General features: G+C 54.9%; 1 protein-coding gene across 3 annotated transcripts in view; it reads right to left on the bottom strand.

Moving 5' to 3' along the window:
• The window catches only part of ADAP1 (ArfGAP with dual PH domains 1), a 73853-nt gene that overhangs the window by 1146 nt on the left and 56068 nt on the right, over positions 1-16639 (bottom strand). For all 3 annotated transcript variants that reach the window (XM_024763547.1, XM_024763548.1, XM_024763549.1), the window contains exons 5-8: positions 11753-11865; positions 10790-10936; positions 292-375; positions 66-128 (exon numbers count right to left, since the gene is read on the bottom strand). In XM_024763547.1, the coding sequence (XP_024619315.1) occupies positions 66-128; positions 292-375; positions 10790-10936; positions 11753-11865 (407 nt within the window). The remainder of the gene's footprint in view (positions 1-65; positions 129-291; positions 376-10789; positions 10937-11752; positions 11866-16639) is intronic.

Below are 16639 nucleotides of genomic sequence, written 5' to 3'. Positions count from 1 at the left end.
CCCCCCACCCCGGGATATGACCTCAGAGTGAGGCCTGGGCATCTGGGGTTCCAGGTCAGACCCACCTTGGGCCCCGTCTTCTCCATGTAGCCTTCCTGAAGGTAGTTCCTGGACAGCTTCGGCACCAGCTAGGGCAGAACCACTTGGGCTGGGTTCAGGCCAGTCAGCGGTGGGGGTCTCGGGGGTGGGGAAGGGGCCCACGTGGCACCTGGGTCGGCTCCCAATCCCCTGTCCCAGCCTGGGGCGCACGTCCCCCGACCCGGGTCAAACGTAGCAGCGGCAGCCACTCACGTCCGCGTCGCTGGCGCCCGGGAAGGCCACCTGCAGGTAGTGGAAGCGGGCAGCACGGAGCGCGTTGAACCAGTCCACCATCTCCTGGGGGTCAGAGGCTGGGTGTGGGCTGCGGCCTCAAGGCTCCTGCACACACACCCCATCCCTCAGCGCCCGGGCCTGCTCGGGGGACACCCCCGGGGTGGCCGGGGCGGGGGGGGACAGGGAAGGCTCCACCGCAGGGGCGCCAGGCCTCAGGGCCAGTGTGGCCCCAGGCCCAGGCAGCAGGAGTGGGCCGCGCCATGGACAGCCACCTCCGGACAGGCGGGGACAGCGGGTGCAGGGCTGCCGTCCAAGCTGCCCCCAAGCCCTGCTGCTGCTTCCGGCACGGGGCGGTCTCTCCTCCTCTCAGATCGTTCTGTCTTTATGACCTGCTATCTCTAGCCTAGAGGGAGGCCCTTTTATTTATAAACTCACCCGGAGCTGCCACCTCCCCGCCACCGCCACTGCGGGAAGGAGGGCGGAGCTGTTCCCGGAGGCCAGCCCTCGCCCCACGGGGGAGTGCAGAGGACCAGCTCCCCAGGCCGAAGCGTCACAGCCCAGGTGCTGCCACACCGTCCCTCCCACCCCAGGCCCAGCGCCCGTCCTGGGCCCGGCCCAACCCCCCACCCTCCTGTTACCTCTCATTCCTCCTGGCTGCCATGCTCGCTGCCCCAGGGACCCCTGCCCACCCCTTGTCCCCGCCACAGGCTCCCCCATCTCTCCCCTCCCAGGCCCTCCCAGGCCGAGGTCTCCCGCAACCCTGGATGGACCGAACATCTGCTCTCCCTGCCGACACCTGGACAGACAGCGCTCCTCCCTGATCTCCAGGTCCCCTGGGTCCTGCAGTGTCACCCCGACGCCCACCTCCAGCCACACCTGAGGCCCCACTCACCTCCCTGCCCACCTCAGTGCTCTGTCCCTCCTGCCTCGGCGCATGGGACCCCCAGCCCAGCCCACACAATCCAGGCTGCGACATACCCTCTGGGTACTACCAGGGAGCCCTGCTCGGGCCTGGTGCCCCCCAGCCCCATTCCAGCGCACCGAGTCCCTCTGGCCCCTCCCCTGCCCGGTCCCTAGCACTGCCCCCCGCTCGGCTCAGGACCTCCCTTGACTCACAGAAACCACAGGGATGCTCCGGAAGTTCAAGTTGGGCTGCGACACCCTGCCCCCCCCACTGCATCTCCAGTATAGATGGACATCTGCAGGGTCGGGTCAGCCCCCTCAGCAGGACCACCTCATGCTGTCCCCCACCCCTTCCTCTTCTCCTTTCCCCCATCCTCAGCAGAGTCTCAGCCACGGGGCCTTTGCACGGCCGTTTCCTCTTCCTGGACCATGTCCTCACCCCTCAGGACATCACTTATTCTCTCACTCTTCCCAGCACTCGGCACAGTTGGGGTTTTAGTCGCCCGTCTGATAGACTCTGTATCTCCTGCCAGACTGTGCTCTCACTCACCAAGGACAGAGCCACATCAAACAGGCTCTCAGCTGCATCTACGCACAGGGCCTGGTGCAGAGCAGGTGCCCACAGCCCTCTGGGGACTCGGGCCAGGACAGCGTCCCACTGCTCGTGCAGAAAGCGTCTGGGCTCCCGGCACCTACCCTCTGCCTTCCCTGGGCTCAGTCTCCCCACAAGGAAAGTGAAGGTAGAGGCTTCTGGGTAAAACTGAAGACTTGCTCACGTTCCTTGGGCCAGGTTCCCTCCCGAAACCTGTTAGTACTGCATAAGGGATTGTTTTATCAAGGCTTAACCCCACGAGATGGCGAGAACGGTCACAAGGTGCCAGGAGCTGGCAGACAGGTGCGGGTGTGACCCGCAGGGGAAAGCGGAGGTACAGCCCACTCCGTACTGCAGGCCCCAAAGGGCTTGGGAATGCAGAGCTCTAGGTTCCCCTGAAAGTGAGGGGGCTTCTCAGCAGGAGAACTGGCTAAGAGACGGCCCCTCCGCCACGCTGGCAGAAGATGGACCTTTACTCTTTGCAGGGGGTAGAAATAGAGGGTCTCAGGGCAGAGCTGTGCCAGGCACAGGGGGTGCATGTGGGGAGGGGAGGCACCATTCCAGAAAGAGTGAAGCTACATGACTGCACACTGAGCCTGAGGCCCCTCCTGTTCCCTCTCAGCTCCCTCAGTGCTGGGACTCAGAGGTATCTGCACCAGGCAGGAGGGGTTTCCTCCAGAGAATTTGAACAGCCCCAAAAATCTCTCACATGGAAGTCAGAGAACAGAGCACACAAACAGGAAATAGCCACTTAGAAGAAATAAACATTGTTCAAGGATAAGTAAGCTTCAAATTTAACATTAATGATCAGAGATAAGACACTACAATCAAGAAAGAAGAACAATGTACTCTGAAAAAGGGACACTGCAAAACCCAAGAGGAGCTCTGAAGACTGAAACATTGAGAGCAGAAAGAAAACTTTAAATAGGAAAGTTGCAAGACAAAGTTGAAATTTCCTAGAAATCAGGGAAAAAGTGGGACTAGAATGAGAGAACCAATCTAAGACAGCCAATATCTGGATAACAGTTCTAGAAAATGAGAACAGAGAAAATAGAGGAGGAAATTATTAAAGAAATAACTACTCCCCCACCTCATGGATGTAAATTACTAGGCAAGGAGGACTCACCAACACAGAGAAGGAAGACAGACCCAAGGCCAGGCTGTCATCGGAAAACTCTTAAGTGGAAGTTAGGATTTTCAGATGTGCAAGGTCTCTGGAAGCTTGCCTCCAAGGCACTCCTTCTCAGGAAGCTACTAAAGGGTTTGTTCCACCAGGAGAAGGGAGTAAACCAAGAAAGACGTAGGTTCCAGGAAATGGAATCAGCCCAGGACTGAGATGTGGCCACAGGAGAGATGATTCCAGAAGGGTGAAGTTGGTTGCTGCCCAGGACATATCCAGGGACTTGGACAGTCGGTGGCAAGGTGAGTCAGTAATGAGGACGTGGTTAACCAGGGGGGAAAGGCAGCTGTTAGCTGTAGGAGAAATGAAACGTGCAGGAAGTGAAGAGTCACGGCTAAGGCTTGAGAGCATTTTTGTGGTCATGGTAACATACACTCTGAGTACACGTGGGGACGGAATAGCAACGTAAGGGTGACAGGTGAGGTGGGAGAGGCGCGGGCCTGGGCGAGGTGAGGGGTGGGGACTGGAGAAAGTCAGCGCCTCATCCGCGTGCTGAGAAGTCATCAGGCGATGGGAACGTGGACAGGTCTGGCAGCAGCTGGAGCATGTATGCACGCACCTGGATGTGGGTTCCCAAGGGATCAGCTAAAAGCTGAAAAGAGGATTCTGGGAACATGGGGTAGGAAGCACTGGGAATCTGTCTCCCCACCTGGAAAACAACAGCATTGGCAGAATCTGACTGATGGAACCATTCTGTAATTCTGAAGTCTGTTGAAGTCTTACAACTTCCAGGGGAAGACCTGGAGAGTACCTTGTGGTTAATTTCAGCTCTGAGAACAGATGCAGCTACCCATCCTTCCCCGCCGCCGCCCCCCGCACAGGACAGGCCGCTGTGCAGGTGTCCTGGAGCAACTTACACAAGAGTTTGCAGGAGCTAGGGTGGGCAAAAAGGACTCTGTCCTCCACATATCAGGGATCTGTGCTCTGATCACAGGGAGACAAAGGAGGGGGACATTGTTGCAGCCCCTACCCCTCCAGCTCAAGACCTCCCAAAGATTTAAAGGGTGAGCACCCAGTTTCTCCCCTTCACTTGTGGTTTTACCCCTTTGGGAGCCAGACATCAAAGACTAGGACATTCAGAAACAGCAGCATATACAGGGGGAATTAGGAAGTGACCACACATGACCAGGGAAAGGCTCGGAAAAAAACGTGAGCAGAAATTAAGTTTACACTTCAGGCTGATCCTTGGCACAGACACGGCCTCCAACAACTAAAACAAAAAGCCCAAAAGCAACAGCTAGCTAGCCAAACAAACAGATAGATAAATAGATAGCAAGCCTTGGGGAAGGGGAAGAATCTGATTTCCAGAGTTACCACATTATGAGAATCAAATGTCCAGCGTTCAACAAAAAATCACAAGGCACACAAAGAAGCAGAAAATGGCCCTTTCAAAAGAAAAATCAACGGAATCTGTCACTGAAAAGACTTAATGGCAGATATACTAGACAAAGACTTTAAAACATGGTCTTAAATATGCTCAAAGAAAAGAATATTTGGAGAAACTCAAGAAAATGCATAAACAAAATGGAAAGAACAATACAGAGAAAACCTAAAAAGAAACCAGTAAAGAAATTCTGAAACTAAAAGTACAGTCATGGAAATGAAAATTTCACTAGACGGATTCAAAGGCAGAAGAAAGAATCAGTCAACTTGAGAGGAAAATGGAAATTATCAAGGCTGAGAAACAGAAAAAAAGATTGAAGAAAAGCAAGTAGGGCCTAAGAGACCTGTGGGACACCACCAAGAGACTGACATATGCATTGTGGGAGTCTCAGAAGGAGAAGAGAGAAAGGGGTGGAGAGAATATTTGAGGAAATAGCTGAAAACTTCACAAGTCTGATGAAAGACATGAATATAAACATCTAAGAAGCTCAACAAACTCCAAGTAAGATGAACTCAAAGAGGTCCACTCTGAGAAACGTTATAATCAAACTTTGAAAAGACAAAGAATCTTGAAAGCAGCAAGAGAGAAATGACTTGTCACATATAAGGGATCCTCAAATAGATTATGAGTAAACCTAATCAGAAACGCTGGAGGCACAAGACAGCTAGCCAATATATTCAAAGGAGGAAAAAACAAAACCCTCTCAATAAAGAATCCTAGGGCTTCCCTGCTGGTGCAGTGGTTGGGAACCTGCCTGCCAATGAAGGGGACACAGGTTTGAGCCCTGGTCCAGGAAGATCCCACATGCCGTGGAGCAACCAAGCCTGTGCACCACAACTACTGTGCCTGTGCTCTAGAGCCCGTGAGCCAGAACTACTGTGCCTGTGTGCCACAACTACTGAAGCCCGTGCGCCTAGAGCCCATGCTCCACAAGTGAAGCCACCGCAGTGAGAAGCCCGCGCACAGCAATGAAGACCCAACGCAGCCAAAAATAGATAAATAAATTTCTAAAAAAGAGGAGAGATTAAAGGTAATATTTAAAAAAAAAAAAAGAAAGAAATGCTCAGGGAGTCCTACAGGTGAAATGAAGGAACACTAGACAGTACCTCAAAACCTTGTGGAGAAACAAAGATCTCAGTGAAGGTAAATACAGGGGCTATTATAAAAGCCAGTATTACTGTAACAATGGTTTGTAACTGTGCTTTTTGTTATCTACATGATTTAAGAGACTAATGCTTTTAAGGATAAAGCAAAAAAAAAAAATTAAGGTAAAAGCTAGTATTACAGTAAGTTTGGGTTGTGACTCCAAACCTTGTTTTTTACATACTTTAGGAGATAGTGCATTTTAAATAATTAGTAGGGGGTTTTTTTGTTTGCTTGTTTTTTGGGGTTTTTTTTATCACTCATTGTACAGATGTAATTTTGTGACATCAACAACCAAAAGCAGTGGGGATGGAGCTAAAATAGTAGAATTTTATGCTATTGAAAAAACATTCAAAAAGCTTCTAGAATGTTTTAACTTTAGTATGTTTTAATGTTTAGAATGTTTTAGAATTGTACAGATGTAATTTTGTGACATCAACAACCAAAAGCAGTGGGGATGGAGCTAAAATAGTAGAATTTTATGCTATTGAAAAAACATTCAAAAAGCTTCTATATATTCAGTTTAGAATGTTTTAACTTTAGTATGTTAAATGTTATCCCCATGGGAACCCCAAAGAAAACAGTGATAGAATATATACAAAAAGAAATAAGAAAGAACTTAAACGTTTCACTACAAAAAATAAACACAAAATAAGACAGGAATGCAGGAAATGAGGGACAAAAAATCTACAGGGCATAGAAAACAAATAGCACAATGACAGAAGTCCCTCCTTATCAGTAATTACTGTAAATGTAAATGTATTAAACTCCCAGTCAAAAGACAGAGATTGGCAGGATGGCTATAAACACATCATCCAACTATATCCTTTCTCCAGGAGACTCACAAAATTGTGAAAGGTAAAAAACCAACAGATCAAAGAAGAAATCACAATGGAAATTAGAAAATATTTAGAGGTACATCAAAATGAAAACACAGCATACCAAAACTTACAGAATGCAGCAAAAGCAGTGCTAAGGGGGAAACAGATAGCTATAAATGCTGACATTGAAAAACAAGAAAGATAACCAAATCAGCAGCCTAACTTTACAACTTAAGGTACTAGAAAAAGAAGAACAAACTAAAAAGAAGAACAAACTAAACAAACTAAGCTAAAGGAAAGAAGGAAAAAAAGATTAGAGATCAATGAAATAGAGAACAGAAAAACAATAGAGAAAATAAATGTAAACAAAAGTTGGTTCTTTGAAAAGATAGAATTGAAAAAACTTTAGCTAGATGGACTAAGAAAAAAAGAAGACTCAAATTACTAAAATCAGAAATGAAAGTGGGTACATCACTACGAATTGTACAGAAATAGAAAGGATTATAAGAGCACTGTGAACAACGGTATACCAACAAATTAGATAACCTGGATGAAACTGGATAATCTCCTAGAGACACAAAACCAAGACTAAGTCATGAAAAGAACAGATAATCTGAAAAGACCTGTAACTAGTAAGGAGACTGAATCAGTATCAAAAGTCTCTCCACAAAAAAAAAAAAAAAAAAAAAGTCTCTCCACAAAGAAAAGCCCTGGACCTCATGGCTTCACTGGTGAATTCTATCAAACGTTTAAATAAGAATTGATACCAGTCCTTTTCAAACTTTCCAAAAAATCAAAGAGGAGGGAACCCTTCCTAACTCATCTGTGAGGCTAGAATAACCCAGATACCAAAGCCAGACAAAGTCACTACAAGAAAACTACAGACCAATATACCTTATGAACACTGGTGCAAAAATCCTCGACAATATACTAGCAAACTGAATTCAGCAGCATATTTAAGGATTATACACCATGACCAAGTGAGAGTTATTCCTGGAATGCAAGAACAGCTCAATACATGAAAATCGATCAATGTAATACACCACATTAACAGAATAAAAGGGGGGAAAACTACATGATCATCTCAATTGATGCAGAAAATGCATTTGACAAAATTCATATGGAGTCTCAAGGGGATTCAGACAGCCAGAACAATCCTAAAAAGGAAGAACAAAACTGGAGGAATTCACTTTTGATTACAAAGCCACAGTAATCAAAAGAGTATGGTCCTCATAAAAGACCCAGAATTGCCACAGATATCCTGAAGGAAAAAGAACAAAGCTGGAGGCAAAACCCTCCCAGACTTCAGACAGTACTGTAAAGCTACAGTAATCAAAACAGCATGGTATTGGCACAAAAACAGACATATGGATTGGTGGAACAGAAAAGACAGCCCAGGGGACTTCCCTGGTGGTCCAGTGATTAAGAATCCACCTTCCAGCAGCCGCATGGCACAGGGATATCGGCTCAGTGCTTTGTGACCGCCTGGAGGGGTGGGATAGGGAGGTTGGGAGGGAGGGAGACGCAAGAGGGAAGAGATATGGGAACGTATGTATATGTATAACTGATTCACTTTGTTATAAAGCAGAAACTAACACACCATTGTAAAGCAATTATACCCCAATAAAGATGTTTAAAAAAATAAAAATTAAATTAAATTAAAAAAAGAATCCACCTTCCAATGCAGGGGACGTGGGTTTGATCCCTGGTCGGGGAACTAAGACCCCACATGCCATGTGGGACAACTAAGCTCGCCTGCTGCAACTACTGAGCATGCGGGCCACAACTAGACCCCACGTGCTGCAACTACAGAGCCCATGCGCCACAACTAGAGAGCCCGTGTACCACAAGGAGCCCACGTGCCACGTATTTTTTTTAAAAAAGAGCCCAGAAATAAACCCACACATCTACAGTCAATTAACCTTCAATAAAGGAGGCAAGAATATACAATGGGGGAAAGACAGTCTCTTCAACAAATGGTCCTGGGAAAGGCGGAGAGTTGCATGTAAATCTATGAAATTAGAACACTCCCTGATACCATACACAAAAATAAACTCCAAATGGCTTAAAGACTTATAAGACATGACACCATAAAACTCCTAGAAGAGAATATAGGCAAAACATTCTCTGATGTAAATTGTACCAATGTTTTCTTAGGTCAGTCTCCCAAGGCAATAGAAATAAACACAGAAATAAACAAATGGGACCTAATCAAACTTACAAGCTTTTGTACAGCAACGGAAACCATAAACAAAATGGAAGGACAACCTACGGATTGGGAAAAAATTATTTGCAAGTGATGTGACCAGCAAGCATTTAATTTCCAAAATATACACACAGCTCCTACAACTCAGTAACAAAAAACCAAACAACCCAATCAAAAAATGGGCAGAAGACCTAAATAGACATTTCTCCAAAGAAGACACATAGGTGGCCAAGGGGCACATGAAAAGATGCTCAACGTTGCTAATTATTAGAGAAATGCAAATCAAAACTACAAAATACCACCTCACACTGGTCAGAATGACCATCCTCAAAAATCTACAAACAGTAAATGGTGGAGAGGGTTTGGAGAAAAGGGAACCCTTCTACACCATTGGTGGGAATGTGAATTGATGCAGCCACTATGGAACACTATGGAGAGTCCTCAAAAAACAAAAAATAGAACTACCATATGATCCTGTGATCCCACTCCTGGGAGTGGGATTACAGAAAACTGATTTGAAAAGATACACACACCCCAGCAGTCATTGCAGCACTATTCACAATAGCCAAGACATGGAAGCAACCTAAGCGTCCATCGACAGAGGAAAGGATAAAGAAGATACGGTACATATATCCAATGGAATATTACTCAGCCATAAGAAAGAATGCAATAATGCCATTTGCAGCAACGTGGATGGACCTAGAGATTAAGTCAAATAAGTCAGAAAGAGAAAGACAAATACCATTTGATATCACATATGTGGAATCTAAAAGAAGACGCAAATGAACTTTTATGAAACAGAAAAAGACTCAGAGACATAGTTGTTGCCAAGGGGGAGGGCAGTGGGGGAAGGATGGTTTGGGTGTTTGGCATTAGCAAATGCAACCTTTTTTTTGCAAACTATTATATATAGAATGGATAAACAACAAGGTCCTACCGTATAGCACAGGGAACTATATTCAACATCCAGTGATAAACCATAATGGAAAGGAATATGAAAAATAATATACATATGTATAACCGGGTCACTTGGCCGTGCAGCAGAAATTAACACATTTTAAGTCAACCATACTTCAATACAATTTTAAAAAGCAAACAAAAAAACCCCAGTATGGTCCTGTTGTAAAGACAGACATACAGACCAATGGACTAGAATAGGAAGCCCAGAAATGAACTCTTACATATTCAGTCAAGTGATTTTTGATGACAGTATCAAGAGCATTCAATGGGGATTGAATTTAAAACAAATGGTGCTGGGAAAACTGAAAATCCACACACCAGAGAATGAAGCTGGACCTGGGGCTTCCCTGGCGGTCCAGTGGTAAAGAATCCACCTTCCAATGCAGGGGACGCGGGTTTGATCCCTGGTCAGGGAACTGAGATCCCACGTCTTGGGGCAACTAGGCCCGTGCACCACAACTACTGAGCTTGCATGCTTCAGTGAGAGCCCACGTGCTGCAACTACAGAGCCCACGCGCCCTGCAGCCTGCACGCCACAGCTAGAGAGAAGCCCACGCTCCACAACAAAGAGCCAGAGCACTGCGACGAAAGATCCCACGTGCCTAAGTGAAGATCCCACATGCCACAACTAAGACCCGATGCAGCCAAAAGAAGAAAGAAAGAAAATAAATAAAAATTTAAAAACAAACGAAAAACAATGAAGCTGGACCCTGACCCAATTAACTCAAAATGACTCAAGGACCTAAATGTAAGTCCTAAGACAATAAAGCCCTTACAAGAAAACACGGGGGAAAAACTTCACGACATCAGACCCGGCAATGATTCCTGGATGTGACACCAAAAGACACACGTGACCAAAGAAAAACAGGCGAATTCAACTGAAATGAAAATGTAGAAATTTTGTGCATCAAAAGATGGAGTAACCGGCAGCCCGGAGAGCGGAGAGAATTCTTGCCAGTCACCTAGCTGACAGGCCCGCACCCAGAACACAGAGCGCCCAAGGACAGACTTTGAGGGCCTTGCTTGCGGTTCCTCCCACCCTCGCTGGGTGGGGACACAGAGGCGATGGCCACGGGATGGGGTGCGGCGCTCTGCCAGCCAGCTGCCGCCTTCATCTCTTCACGAGGCCTCTGGGCTCCCTCCCCGAGGGCCCGACTGGCTCCCCGCTGCAGCCATGGCAGGGTGGTCTGGCGGGCCCTTGGCCCCGCGCCTGCCGCCCTGGGGGTCCGCTGGGTTCTCCTGAGACAGCGGGGGTGGTCCAGCTGCCACCACCCAGCCGTGCACCCACCTTGCCGTCCTCGTGGTAGACGAAGATGTTCCGAGTACTGTTGTCTTTCAGGTAGGTGACCTGCAGGCCGTGCGGGTGACCGATCTTGGCCGGCTGGAAGGTGGCGTTCAGATGCTCAATCTTCATGATGGCCTTGGGCTCCTTGGCCTGGGAAGCAAGGCCCGGCCTCAGCGCTGGGCTGGCAGGGAGTCTCCAAGGGCAAGGGAGCAGGCAGGGTGGGCTCCGGATGCCAGCCACACACCTGCTGTCCCGCGTGGCTTTGAGCAAGTTACTTACCCACTCTGGGTCTAGGCTCCCTGGTCTAAGTCTAAGGTAACAGCATCCCTTTCTGAGGGGTGACAAGGCGGGCACTCAACATGTAGGCTGACCCCTCCTCTGCCCCCTGTCTGGTCCGCCCTGCTCGCGGCCGGGCCCCCCGCCTTCCTGCTCCCATCCTGCCAGGCCTCTCTCCTCTCCTTGCACTGGGGGCCGGCAGATGGCCGTGTGGCGCCCTCTGGCAGAGGCGGCGGGCCTGAGCTGCCGTGGTTACTGCATCACAGGGTCATGTTCTGACCCGGAGCCGGTCTGCTCCGGGTGTGGGTGGGGCTCGGCCAGCTGCCCCGCCACACTGGGACCCCCCCAGCGCCTCCCCACGCACTGCCTGTGGCACCCGGGGTCACCCCGGCGTGCTTGCCGGGTGCTGGTCCCCTCTGTCCCTCTCAGGCCTGGGAGTGTCTGCCAGGGGAGGGCTTGCCACCTCTGTGCCCCAGGATCATCCACAGCACAGGGAGTGGCTGTGAGCGGGGTGGGTGGAGGGGCCCCCACAGGGGCCGGCAGGTGCCCACAGAAGGGGGCAGCTCATCTCCCAGGAGGGGCACGAGGGCAGCCGAGGAAGTAGCACCGCTGTCCAGTGGCCAGTGGCCAGCCGCCCCAGGCCCCGGGTGGGAGGCCCGGCCGCTGCCCTTGGCCCTGTGCCCAACTCACGTCACTTCTGTTGAAATACTTGAGGGCCCCCTCGCGTTCCGTCAGCACAAACTTCCGGCTTAAGAACTGCCCGTTGTCCCGGCCGCGCTTCCAGAGAAAGCCTTCTCGGTACCCTGGGGGAGAGGGGCCCCGTCGGACGGCCGCCACCCTGACGAGGCAGAGGCCGGGGTGGACCCTGTTCCCATCCCCAGGGGACCCGCAGCCCCCAGGTGCCGGGAGGCCGGTGGGTGTGAGCGGGCATCAGCCTGTCCTTGGACCCCAGGCCACCCCCTCTCCACCGGGCTGCACGCTCTGGCCCTTTTTCTTTTCTTTCTCTTGGCAGGTGTGACAGGCACGCGGGGATGTGAGCGCACCGGGCGGGCACACGGTGTGCGCTCTTTGGGTGTGAGCAAGGGCCTGGGGACGGGCCAGTGTCCTCGATCATCGGTGGGGGGAGGCCCAAGGGTGCCACAAGGGTCCTCGAGAGAGGGGGGCAGAGGGAGAAGTGAGCCTGGCAACACTGGGGCGATGGGGCCTCGGCCAAGAGTGTGGGGAGCCCCCCGGGGCTGGGCGGTGCAGGGGGAGCCCCCCCCCAGGAGGAGCCAGCCCTGCCCCCTCCTCCGCTTTGGCCCCGAGCCTCATGGTGGAGCCCCGACCTGCAGGGACCGCAGGGCCCGTTCACGTCGCTCGAAGGCACGCAGCCCACAGTCAGCTTCCCAGCAGCAGTGGGTGAGAAGGCAGCCCCTCAGGCGGCCGCGGCCTTTCCCCTCTGCCTGTTCTGGGGCTCTGTCAGGTCTGCCCCGCACGTGCCTCGGGCTGGGCCAGCTCCCTCTCAGCACCATGCTCCTGGACGTGCCGCTACGGCCCGATCAGGGATTCGTGCCTCGTCGCCACGGGGCCCTGTGGATGCCGGGGCTGTCCACCCACGCCCGGCGGACAGAGGCCTGGTCGTGCCCCGCCTTGAGCAGCTCTGCTGCGCCCAGCGCGGCCGTGTCTTCCAGGGGGCGCCCCACTGCCCTTGGGCATAGCCCGGGGTCACATGGCTAGGGGCAGGGGCCCTCACAGTCATTGCCCTACAGCTTTCCCTCTGCTCCTGCCCTGGGGAGAGGGTCCCGCTGCCCACATGCGCTGAGTGAGATCCCTGCCAGGCGCCGTCTGAGGCTGGTCCGTGCCGGGGGTGCCATCAGTAGGGGTGGTGCCCGGAGCCCAGAGCCTGACGGCGTGGCTTTTGTAGTTTGGACGCCACCGCTGGGCCCTGGCCCCCCCCAGCCCCCAGCTCCAGCCTGCTGCCGCCCGTCGGCTGTCCTGGCAGCCCCACGCCCAGCACCATGGAGGCTAGGAGCTGTTTCTCTGCTCTCGAGATGTGTGGTCCTGAAGAGGCAGCAGCCTGGCATCGGGGACGGGGCAGCTGGCTCCTGTCTGTCTGCGGTGGGACAGTGCCAGATGAGGCCTGCTCCCTTCCCCCCCGCGACTCAGAGGGCCCCGGCACCCTGAAAGCCTGTGAAAGACACGTCCCCCGGGCCCCCTGCACACAGCGCCAGCAGGCACATCCCCTCTGTGTGCGCCAGGGAGCAGGGCCACCACCGTGTCCCTAAGCTCAAGCAGGGCCCTCCCTGATTCAGTGATCATTTGGCTGGAAGTCCACTTGCCTTCGGCTCAAGGCCAGCCCCCCTGGACCCTGCATTAGCCACACAGAGAAGTGCCCAAGGCGCAGCTTTTCTGCAAGGACGTTCCCCGCCAGCACCCCTGACCACGCCTGAGACATAGCAGGCCGAGCACTTGCACAGCTGTCTCATGTCCCCCACACCTCTAGGAACATCCTGTGGTCATCCCCACTGCAGAGGACAAAGCTGAGGCTGGCGTAGAGTCCTGTCCAAGGCCAGTGGCCAGCAGGCTGGAGCCGCCAGCCCGGTCAGCAGTTCCCAGCCCCCAGGAGCCCGCGCCTGCCTGCGGGGCCCAGCAGGGGGCAGCAGCGCCTCGGGATGCCGGCCCGGAACGGGGGCGTCTGTGCCGCAGCCGGAATGGCGCTCCCATGGTCACGCGTGAGGCGGCTCTGCTAACATGTCCCGGGCCAGCCCAGCGGAACAGACGGAACCGCTGGCCCGAGTCTGCCTGGCTCCCAGGCCCGATGGCGAGCCGCCAGGATGCCTGATTTGGGTCTGTGATGTGGCAGCGGCATTTTCGGGTGGGTGCCGGCCAGGTCCCTGACTTTGCCCCAGCAGATGGGCAGCTCTTTGGCCGCAGCCTGAAGGTGGCGGCCCCCGACCTGCCCGTGTCCAAACTCGCCCGAGCCATCCTCTCTCAGGGCCCCCCAACCCCGTGACGTGGGACATGCGCAGCCCAGACTCTGCCGTGGGGACGCCCGCCCACCGTGTCCCGGACTCCAGGCCACAGGCCCCTGGCCACCCACCCTGAGGCGGGCCCAGGCCCTGGGAGATTCCCGAGCCCACTCCCGGGCCGTAGCGGTGCAGCACCCGGCACAGCCGCAGGCTGGGGGCGTCTGCTGCTAGGCCTCCCGCGTGACCCCTGCCAACGGCACCCCCCTGCCCCGGTCCACACCCGGGGCCCGGCTGGCTGGAAGGAACTGTTTTCTCCCAAAGGACTGGTCGGTGCTGGGGCAGAAGCCAGAGCGTTCACCCAGCATTTACTGAGCGCCTACTGTGTGCTGGGCCCAGTACTCCCTGCAGTAGGGGGAGCTGGAGGAAGCAGGCCGCTCCCGGGCCCGCTCAGCCGCCTCTTCTCAAGCCCTGCGTGGGGTGGCCCGGGACGAGCCCAGAGAGACCGTGGACGCCAGAGCCGGTGACGAGATGCCCACTGGGGTGGACCAGTGACCAAGCCACAGACTGACCACCCCCCAGTGGGCAAGCAGCAGGGCAGCGGGGCAGCGTCTCAAGTTGGACATGCACCTCCCACGTGACCCAGAGAAATGTGAAGACACAAGCGTGGTGAACACACACTCACGTGTTCACAGCAGCTTCACGCATCAGCGTCACCGACTGGACACGACCCATGTCCCTCAGCTGGGGACCAACTGGTCCCTCGCACAGTGGACGCTGCACTGAGACGGCTGCGGGCCAGGCTTGGGGGCGGCCGGGCGGGGCTCCGACGTGCGGCGCCGAGGGGAGCCATCCGTGACCTTCCAGAGAAGGCGCACACGCAGGCACAGAGCAGACCAGGTGGGTGGGGCGGGGTACCCAGGCAGCTCGTGGAGCTGTTCATCAAGTGTGCAAATCACACGTTAACGTCGTAAAAAACTGGAGCAGGGACCACGTGGCCGTGCTCCAGGGAGGCACAGGGCTTGCCGGGGGCCGGGCCAGGCGTCCTGTGCCCAGGCCCCAGGGTGGCCCTCCCTGGCTAGGAGGTGGGCCCCCACGCCGGGTGGCTTCTCCTGGGCGGTGCCCTGTGGAGGGTGTCCCCTGGGCACGGGTGGCACTAGGGATAGCCCCTCCAGCCACCTCCCCAGAAGGGCCAGGACCTGGTATCCGGGTTCTGCTCCCCAAGAGGCTGGCACGAGAGCCCTGGGAGCCCCGGTCCTCCACCACTCAGGTTCCCAGCTGCTCCGGCTGAAATGGCCAAAGGGGCCGGTGGGGAAAGGTTGAAGGCCGAGGGTCAGTGGGCGCAGGCCGGGCTGAGCGCCGTGCTGCTAGGACTCAAAGCCCCTTGTCCGGTGTTCCAGGAACGTCACAGGCTTTGGGAACAGCACACGTGGCGGGTGCTTCTGGGTGTGAACACAGGTGTGAACCTGAGATCTGTGTGTGACTGAGTGCATCTAAGAGCACACGCTTGTGAACGTGTGTGATGTGTGGCTACACGCACCATGGGGGTGTGTATGAGCCCGCGTGAACACGCAGGGGTTGTGTCAGGGTGGCACCAGGAGGGGGGTCGAAGCGCCTGCCTCGTGTGTGGTTCCAGCCCCGCCAGGGATGCCTCGGGCCCTGTATGCCCCGCGCCTGAGCTCCCTCCACGGTCCCACCGTGTCCCCACCTCACAGACCAGGACAGGGGCGGGGGCTTGCCCCCCCCTCACAGCCCAGGACGGGGGCGGGGGCCCCGCCACTCCCCCCGGGAGCCCCCGGCTCACCGCCCCCAGGGCTCCACGCTCTCCGAAGGGGGCTGAACCCGCGAGGCACGGCCGGCCGCACCGCGCAGGAGGCTGAGCGTTTCGGCGACGGGGGCGGCCGGCCCTCCGGACAACAGGGGCCCTTGTCGCCCGTGAAAGGCGGCCATTGAGGCTCCGGCTGCAGGAGGGGACGGCCCGGGGACGGAGCCAGGAGCAGCTGTTACCCGGGGTCACCCCTGCGAGGGGCCTGCGGGGCGGCAGAGGCGCAGCCCGGCCCCGGCGCGCCCAAGCCTCGGTCCTGTTATCCCGGGGCGAGCACCTCCCGCCACACCCACCACCACAGCGGAACCGGCAAAGCCAGGCTGGCGCCCCCGCAGCGCCGAGGCCGCCGCCGTCCTACCCGGAGGCTGCGCCCCCACTCTGGGGGTTGCTGGCCAGTGCCCACCCGGGTCACATCTGTCCACAGCGGTTTCGCTGTGGTGACGTTTCCCCCACGGCCACTCAGCGGGAACTTGTGTCCCCCCCTCCCCTCACCGTTGGGTTCCTTGTTACCACAGGGACCCGTGGAGACGCCCTCCGCTCCGGCTCAGATCCTGTGACGCTGCTACCGCGCTGCTGCTCAAACCGTCCAGCTCGGCCCGGCAGCGACACTTCCTCCGCGGACGCCCCCTAAGCGCACCGGGTGCGGGCTGGGCTTGCCTGAGGCCCCGGCAGGCGTCGTGTTGGGAGGGATCCCCGCCCACGACCGAGGGTCCCCAGCAGCCCCCCGAGCCCACCCCAGGCAGGTGGGCGCCCCGGCCCGGCCTCCCTTGCCCACGTCACACCTTGGAGCGGCCCTGCCCTGGCCCC

This window comes from Neophocaena asiaeorientalis, unplaced genomic scaffold (genome assembly GCF_003031525.2).
Source record: "Neophocaena asiaeorientalis asiaeorientalis breed wild unplaced genomic scaffold, Neophocaena_asiaeorientalis_V1.1 scaffold223, whole genome shotgun sequence".
Lineage (NCBI taxonomy): Eukaryota > Metazoa > Chordata > Mammalia > Artiodactyla > Phocoenidae > Neophocaena > Neophocaena asiaeorientalis.
This window is presented reverse-complemented; position numbering and strand designations above follow the sequence as displayed.